Raw genomic sequence first — 9,320 nt, 5'->3', positions numbered from 1 at the left:
GCTGCAATATAACAAAGAGTGAAAAATTTAAGGGGGTCTGAATACTTTCCGTACCCACTGTATATATATGATTATGTGCTTTATTCAATGTTAAAAGTGTCTAATGTTTGAATATTATTTTGCATGACCTTTATAGCCATACTGAAAGCAACAACAGATATTTTACCTCAGATCTTGAAAATAAATCAAAGCAAAATTGTGGTAGGCTACGTTAAAATTGTGAACTCCATGTGAACCAACTCGTGTGTTTTATAACAAAGATGCTATCAGTCAGTCAGTCAGTCAGTCAGTCAGTCAGTCACTCACTCACTCACTCACTCACTCACTCACTCACTCACTCACTCACTCACTCACTCACTCACTCACTCACTCACTCACTCACTCACTCACTCACTCACTCACTCACTCACTCACTCACTCACTCACTCACTCACTCACTCACTCACTCACTCACTCACTCACTCACTCACTCACTCACTCAAAACTATTCAGGGATAACTGTTTATCTCCTGGTAAAATTCACGTTCCAGGGGCTAAATATTACATAAATATCACGTTATTGGGGTCGTTTCAACCCGCGGACATGAAAAAAACACACGCGGCAACAGTGTTAAAGTAGCCCAATTCCGCGGGAAAACCACGGACTTGGCAACACTGCAGTACGTCATATATAGAACGAGGGATCTGTTTACTGTTGGGGGTTTGTCGTGTCGCGCCGCTCTGCATCCAGTGTAGACAGCATCACTGTTTATAATGGATTCTATTGTATTTTGTCACGTCGTGCCGCGCCACTCGCGTCCGGTATAGACACGGTGTCAGACTAATGTCGCTGTCTGGTGCTGGGTTTGAATTTTCATGCCACATTATTTTAAATTAGCGCGGGCCAAACATTTTTCTCTCAAGGGCCGGATGTGACCCGCGGGCTGCCTATTGAGGAACCCTGGTGTATAATGTCTGTGTTTGCATATATGTTATATGTCATATATAAATATGTGTGTATATATATATATATATATATATATATATATATATATGAGAAAAATATTCTTATTTTTAAATAATATCGTTTGTAAATTATTTATTTAAGGTAGATAGATAGATAGATAGATCTTAATGTTTAAGCATATAATGATATTATAGATAATTGTGTGCTTCTAATTTTATAGCAACAGTTTGGACAGGACCCTTTTCTATTCTAACATGACAATGCCTCTGTGTATAAGGCAAGGTTAAAAAAAGAAATGATTGATTGAGTCAGTGTGGAAGAACTTGGCTGGTCTGCAGAAAGCAGCTGAACACCTCTGGTGTGCCTTTAAATGCAGACCATGAGCCAAAAAACCAATGACTTGTACATACACTATATGGTCAAAAGTATTGGGACACATCCTTCTTTAGAACAGAAAAAGGCACTTCCAAAACTGTGGCAATAAAGATGGAAACAATTCATGTATTTAAAAATTGTATTTCCATCTCTGCTGCAACAGTTTTGGAAGTGTCTAAAATGACTGCACCCATATGTACAAGTCATTGGTGTTTGGTTTGTATATATTTAGAATATAATTATATTGAAATTTACTCTCATAATATTAATGTAATTTTATTTTAATTAATTTAATTGTCATTTTAATTAAATGGTGTTATTATTTTATATTAGTTATTGGCGGTATGTAATTTATTGTGTCCTGCATGGGCTGTTATAGCTCTCTTATCGATCAGCTGCTAGTCTCTGTATAATCTATGGGATTGTTCCAGTCCTTCTCTCTCTGGGAGAATTCCCTCTCGCAGCTCAGTTTATCAGCTGATTGAGTCTTGTGAAGAGGCGTCTCGTTTCCATTACCTCAACTGTTTTTCCTTGACTGCTTGACCTCGTGCTTTCAATGAGCTTCTGTCTCGAGTGGTCAATGAAACAAATCACACTTAGAGGTGATCAATGAAAGAAGTCAAACATGATATCAGGTGTTCAGTGAAGTCCTCCTCTGCTAATCTGAGGAGTATTGGTTGTCCCGTTTTGCACATCTCCACTGGGAAGCAGTAAATAAATGTTTGAGTTTTTTTGCACAAGGACAAAAGGATCTGATAATATTTAATGCACTTCATAAAGTCTAATTCTGTGTATCTCCGCACAAGAGGAAAAAATACTAAATCTTGATGTTTACACATTTTCGTGAATTTAAGCAAGAAACCTTGTGATGCAGTCTTAGCTATGGTGTTGAACTAACTTACTAACCAACTAGCTATCTGTCTAACTAACTAGCAAACTAAATAAATAAATAATAAATGAAATAATTGATATCATTTAAATAAATGTAAAAAAAATAATATAATATATTTTATCATAGTAATACTATATTTATTTATGTACGTCTGCGAGTCAATTTAATAATTTAATTTAATTATGCAAATAAGAAATATATCATTATAATAATTTGATTAAATTAATATATTAAGTGTGGGTGTGGGTGTGTGTGTATATATTCTTCTGATACTGTATATTAATTAAAATATATTATGAATAAGTATAATGAAGTATAATTAGAATAAATAAAAAATAGGTTGTTCATATATATTATTTAATCTAATATACGGTATATTCATTAAAATAAATGATATATACTATTTATTATAATTGACTATAATAGTTTATAATAAATATAACTTATAAGAAATTATAATATATCATTAATAAATAAAAATATATATATATATTGCTCAAAAATTAAATTTTAATGTTAACTAAAAATAGTAATACATTAAATTTTTTTAAATATAAATATAATAATAATTAAAATTGTTAACTAAAAAATGTAATTGAAATTATAAAATGTTAATTTTAATACCATGGTAACACTATGTCCGGTTTCAAAGACAAGGCTTAATAGCCTAGTCCCAGACTAAAATGCATGTCTGAGCTCTTTTAACTGAAAGCAGCTTGCACTGACTGATCTTAAAATATGTCAGTGCCATTAATTTGTCTCAAGATGCACACCAGTAATGTTTTTTTTTTCTGAGGCACGTTTCTAAAAGATGCTTAAATGTCCTAATTGAACTATGGACAATCCTGGCCTAAACTAAGCCGTGTTTGTGAAACCAGGCCTGTATGTTTTGTTAAGCTGCCTCTGGCTCTAATGCTGTGGATGCTGCTCATTTCTGATGCACACTTCCTGGTGTTTTGTCTGTAGGTGCTGTATCATCTCTTTGAGGAGTACAGCAGTGTGGGCTCGATCACTGTCATGGATGTGTTTCTGGGTATCGTGTGTTTTCTGGTGGTGTCGTTGGGCGGTATCGTGGTGGGCGCCATCTACGGCATCCTGGCGGCCTTCACATCCCGCTTCACCTCGCACACGCGCGTCATCGAGCCTCTGTTCGTCTTCGTCTACAGCTACATGGCTTACCTATCGGCGGAGGTGTTTCATCTGTCTGGCATCATGGCGTAAGTCACCGCTTCATTTCACTATCATTGAGATACCATAACAGTGTTTTGCTAATATTTTGAATTATTCTTTATTTTAAGATTTTTTGTTTTTATTGTAATTTGAGATTGTTTGTCATTTTTATTTTAGTCTATATTTTTAAAAAGTATTATAACGATTGCTTTTATATTATTAGAAATAGAAAGGCAAACATTGTAATACTTTCTCGTTTGCCGTCAGCATTCAGCAAATACGCATTTACGTTACATAATTTAAACAAATCTTTGAATGTCTAATGAACATTTAATTTCACAAACCTTGCAAACTTAGTCGAATCCAGTTGTGAGATCTTGTGAAGTGTGCATGTTACCTGCATGATCGCGTTCTCTGTGTGACTTTTGTTCCATGCAAATTGAATGCTTTAAACATTAAGTTCGTGATTTCAAATTATGCTGCGCTTTATGCATTTGCAAGATCTTGTGAAGTGTGCATGTTACCTGCATGATCGCGTTCTCTGCGTGACTTTTGTTCCATGCAAATTGAATGCTTTAAACATTAAGTTCGTGATTTCAAATTATGCTGCGCTTTATGCATTTGCAGTTATATTCATGTCAATTTCACTGTGTGCTGTATGTAAAATGAGTGTTACCTTGACTTTATTTGAAAAAATATGATTCCCAATGCACACAAATTTCCCAGAATACTGAGTGCCCTGTTGGTTACAGTTTACTTCCTTTTTAATTATATTTTTATTAAATATTTATTTATTTGTGGAAAATACTTTGTCATCTAAAGTATAAGTATGTTTATGCAACATGCTAAATTAATCAATTAGTTAATTATATTTCATTTGATTACATTTTAAAAGATTGATTCAATTGTTAAAGTTTGAATTCATTTCATTAGACACATTTTTTTATGATAAATTTGTATTAAATAATAAAACACAGAATGAAAATGGAAACAGATCTTCAAATCTCTTTTCCATTTAATTTTTCTGGATTCTGTGAAATTTTGCATAAACATTTTTTTTATTTGGAGTAAAAAAGAGCAGGAGCATGCATTCATGTTGAATTTATTTAGCATTAAATAAGTTGTAATGTTATGGGGCTTTTTTTATTTGGAAAATGTTTGCAGAGGACTCTCCAAAATTGCACGAGCGTTTTCTGTTTCTGACTAAATGTTAAAATCAATAAACGGGGCCAGATGAAGCAGGTCAGGGCTGGTTTTTCTCATCTATCGTCTAAAGGCGTCTTGGAGTCACTGCTCGTAAGTAACAGGCTGTCAGAGCTCGGTCAATACTTCGGCACTGAAGAAGGCTCTCGTTTATGAGCTGGTGATGCTCAAGTGGATGATAAAAAGAGTCTGAAGCTCTGACAGGCCTGGAGATGAAGCAGTGATTCACAATGTGTCTCAAGGTCTGCAGAACTGATCCACCCATTACAACAAGCGATTAAAAATGGACAGGCTGGGCGGTGTAATATTGTTTAAAGATTTGTTTGTTTCTTTTTGAAAGAAATTAAAGGCAGTAAGGATGCATTAAATTGATTTAAAGTGTCAGTAAATACATTTATAATGTTATAAAATAGTTTCATATAAATGCTGTTCTTTTGAACTTTATATTTATCAAAGAATCCTGAAAAAAAATGCATCAAAGTTTTCTCAAAAATATGAAGCAGCACGACTGTTTTCAACATTGATAATAAAAGCCCCTTATTTGACAAAAAATAAAATGCTTGGTTTTAATTGTTATATTTGTTTACTTTTAAAATATTTAATAAATTGTTAAAAAAAAGTTTTTAAAAAGTTTTATGTTTTAATTTAATTAGAAACCGTTGCAGTATTATTGTTTTTTAAAGTTGTGCAGCACCTTGCCTGAAAATGTTTTGTTGTAAATTTGTAATATTTTCATCTGATTTTAAAAGACTGATTAAATTGTTAAAGTTTTATTTGGTGATTTCATTAGACACTCACAATCATAAAACAAATAATCCAGAAAAAATAAAATAGAAAACACAGAATTTGAAAAAACTGAAGACTGGAGTAATTATGCTGAAAATTCAACTTTGATCACAGGAATAAATTACATTTTTAAAATATGTTTACTTAGAAAACAGCTATTTGAAATTGTAATAATATTTCACAATATTACTGTTATTACTGTATCTTTGTCTAAATAAAAGTTGAGCATAAGAGATTAAAAAATCTGAACTTTCAAACTCGACACCAATGTTTGAATGGTAGTTTACATTTTATGCATTTGGCAGATTGTTTTCTAACTGTTTTACATATGAGTTTATTTACCTTGGAATGACCTTAGCAACATTATCCCCTGTTGGTTACAGTTTACTTCCTTTTTAATTATATTTTTATTAAATATTTATTTATTTGTGGAAAATACTTTGTCATCTAAAGTATAAGTATGTTTATGCAACATGCTAAATTAATCAATTAGTTAATTATATTTCATTTGATTACATTTTAAAAGATTGATTCAATTGTTAAAGTTTGAATTCATTTCATTAGACACATTTTTTTATGATAAATTTGTATTAAATAATAAAACACAGAATGAAAATGGAAACAGATCTTCAAATCTCTTTTCCATTTAATTTTTCTGGATTCTGTGAAATTTTGCATAAACATTTTTTTTATTTGGAGTAAAAAAGAGCAGGAGCATGCATTCATGTTTTTAGCATTTAGCATTAAATAAGTTGTAATGTTATGGGGCTTTTTTTATTTGGAAAATGTTTGCAGAGCAAAATTGCCTGGAGTAAAAAAGAGCAGGAGCATGCATTCATGTTGAATTTATTTAACATTAAATAAGTTGTAATGTTATGGGGCTTTTTTTATTTGGAAAATGTTTGCAGAGGACTTTTTCTGTTTCTGACTAAATGATAAAATCAATAAACGGGGCCAGATGAAGCAGGTCAGGGCTGGTTTTTCTCATCTATCGTCTAAAGGCGTCTTGGAGTCACTGCTCGTAAGTAACAGGCTGTCAGAGCTCGGTCAATACTTCGGCACTGAAGAAGGCTCTCGTTTATGAGCTGGTGATGCTCAAGTGGATGATAAAAAGAGTCTGAAGCTCTGACAGGCCTGGAGATGAAGCAGTGATTCACAATGTGTCTCAAGGTCTGCAGAACTGATCCACCCATTACAACAAGCGATTAAAAATGGACAGGCTGGGCGGTGTAATATTGTTTAAAGATTTGTTTGTTTCTTTTTGAAAGAAATTAAAGGCAGTAAGGATGCATTAAATTGATTTAAAGTGTCAGTAAATACATTTATAATGTTATAAAATAGTTTCATATAAATGCTGTTCTTTTGAACTTTATATTTATCAAAGAATCCTGAAAAAAAATGCATCAAAGTTTTCTCAAAAATATGAAGCAGCACGACTGTTTTCAACATTGATAATAAAAGCCCCTTATTTGACAAAAAATAAAATGCTTGGTTTTAATTGTTATATTTGTTTACTTTTAAAATATTTAATAAATTGTTAAAAAAAAGTTTTTAAAAAGTTTTATGTTTTAATTTAATTAGAAACCGTTGCAGTATTATTGTTTTTTAAAGTTGTGCAGCACCTTGCCTGAAAATGTTTTGTTGTAAATTTGTAATATTTTCATCTGATTTTAAAAGACTGATTAAATTGTTAAAGTTTTATTTGGTGATTTCATTAGACACTCACAATCATAAAACAAATAATCCAGAAAAAATAAAATAGAAAACACAGAATTTGAAAAAACTGAAGACTGGAGTAATTATGCTGAAAATTCAACTTTGATCACAGGAATAAATTACATTTTTAAAATATGTTTACTTAGAAAACAGCTATTTGAAATTGTAATAATATTTCACAATATTACTGTTATTACTGTATCTTTGTCTAAATAAAAGTTGAGCATAAGAGATTAAAAAATCTGAACTTTCAAACTCGACACCAATGTTTGAATGGTAGTTTACATTTTATGCATTTGGCAGATTGTTTTCTAACTGTTTTACATATGAGTTTATTTACCTTGGAATGACCTTAGCAACATTATCTCGTATCTACCCTTTGAGTTACAAGATCTTGACATTAATGCATGCATTTGCTTGACATGACGTACCTTTTTACCCTTGTATAAAAAAAAGTAATTTTATCTAAAAATGACACACAGTCTCGAATGCTTATTGCTCTATAAAACAGCACATTTCTTTTTCTTGAGCTGTGAAATAGCCTATTATGCAAAGCATTGCTCCTGAAGGCACGGCTCACTGCGGTCACAGGAAGAGTTGTCACAGATGCCCTTTTAAAAGAGGAACAAATGAGAACAGGAGGAGCCTCACAAGCCCAGGAGTTAAAATGATCAGCCCTGATAATGATCCCAATCAGAGGTGAAACTGCGTCAGTTCGGTTCACGTGACCCTCCTCTGTTAACTTTGTGTTACAGTGAGTCATAGGTTTATCAGGTGGAGATAGTTAGACATTGAATCACACCCCATAATCCTGCACTGCCTCCACTTTCAGACAAAACCCAGTCACTTCAGCTAATTTGACACCTTTGAGACTCGACTGTAGGTGGAATTAGTTCCTAACACGTCGAGCTAAATGAGGGAAATCCAGATGTTCACTTTAAAGGGTGTATGCTGATGTATTTTGATGATTTATTGAAAGTGATGCAAATTGTTGGCATGGTGTGATTATGCAAGGGCTTGTCGAAATTCAACCCTTGGACCAACTGACTGTAGGGCAAATTGTGACAGAAATGTATTACTATTATATAGTAAAACTTGTCAAAGTAGTTAATAATGATCATAATAATAAATACCATTTATTGCAACATTATCCCCCGGTTTCACAGACAAGGCTTAAGCCTAGTCCTAGACTAAAATGTAAGTCTGAGCTGTTTCAACTGAAAGAAACTTGCACTGACTGATCTTAAAATATATCAGTGCCTTTGTTTTGTCTCAAGATGCACACCAGTAAGGTTGGGTATCGTTTGAATTTTATCGATTCCGATTCTGCTTATCGATTCCGATTCTTATCGATTCCTAGTTTCGATTCCAATAAGATAAAAAATCCAATATAAAAAAAAGTAAGTCAAACATTTAGATGCCAAACATTTATTCTGTCTTTTTACAAAGCATTCTGTTGCAGCTGAATAACACGAGCAAAAATCAGCAGCCTACAGAACACTGCAAGAGGAATTTTGCCCATGCTTTAAAAAAAAATACCACAGCAAAAACAACTGGAAATTCCAAATATTAAAGTGTTGAAGACAAGTAAACAGTCAGTAATAAGATAGGAACAAACAAATCAATTAACAATATCATAAATAAATACAACTGAACAAAATTTGAGGTACAGAAACTGTAATTAAAAGTTTAAAAACACTGCATAGTTTTATTTTCATAAATAAAATTTAGATTAATCAATTAACGTTATTAAATATATTCAGTCAAGATCAGTGAATGATTTTCTTTTGTTCTTTGATTAACATTAATGACAGGCAGAGCGTTTATTAGGCTGCTGTTAGAGCCCTGCACAGGCCTCAAATTTAGGCCCTAGCCCGGCCCGTGTCCGACAGCTTATCAGAATTACCGACCCGAGCCCGTCTTTTTTCCCCCTTCTCCCAAAACAGCTTCTACTACTGTTTCAGCTATTAAAATAGTTCAGTTTTGTATGTAATAGCAAAGTGATTATATTTCGTTTAGTTTTTTATGAAGTTAATTTAAAAAAATGTTTGGAGCATTTTTTGTTCGCTAAATATAAGTTTTTGTTTTTTTTAAAGTAACGACCAAGCAGCCAGCGGCAGACAGTGAGCTGATCGTAGCCTATGTTTGATCAATTTAGCCTTCTCAAATCATCACGACTTGCCTAAAATAAAATCTATAGATATAAAACAGTTCAAGCATATAACAATGTTT

At 32.6% G+C, this 9,320-nt stretch overlaps 1 protein-coding gene across 1 annotated transcript in view; it reads left to right on the top strand.

Annotated features, from left to right (window-relative positions):
* LOC107688187 (sodium/hydrogen exchanger 1-like) overlaps positions 1–9,320 on the top strand; it is a 42,131-nt gene that overhangs the window by 18,313 nt on the left and 14,498 nt on the right. The window contains exon 4 of the mRNA XM_016485783.1: positions 3,180–3,430. Within this exon, the coding sequence (XP_016341269.1) occupies positions 3,180–3,430 (251 nt within the window). The remainder of the gene's footprint in view (positions 1–3,179; positions 3,431–9,320) is intronic.

The sequence above is a fragment of the Sinocyclocheilus anshuiensis genome, unplaced genomic scaffold (genome assembly GCF_001515605.1).
Source record: "Sinocyclocheilus anshuiensis isolate Anshui unplaced genomic scaffold, SAMN03320099.WGS_v1.1 scaffold1162, whole genome shotgun sequence".
NCBI lineage: Eukaryota > Metazoa > Chordata > Actinopteri > Cypriniformes > Cyprinidae > Sinocyclocheilus > Sinocyclocheilus anshuiensis.
The sequence above is the reverse complement of the archived record's forward strand: the minus strand, read 5'-3'. Positions and strand labels throughout refer to the sequence as shown.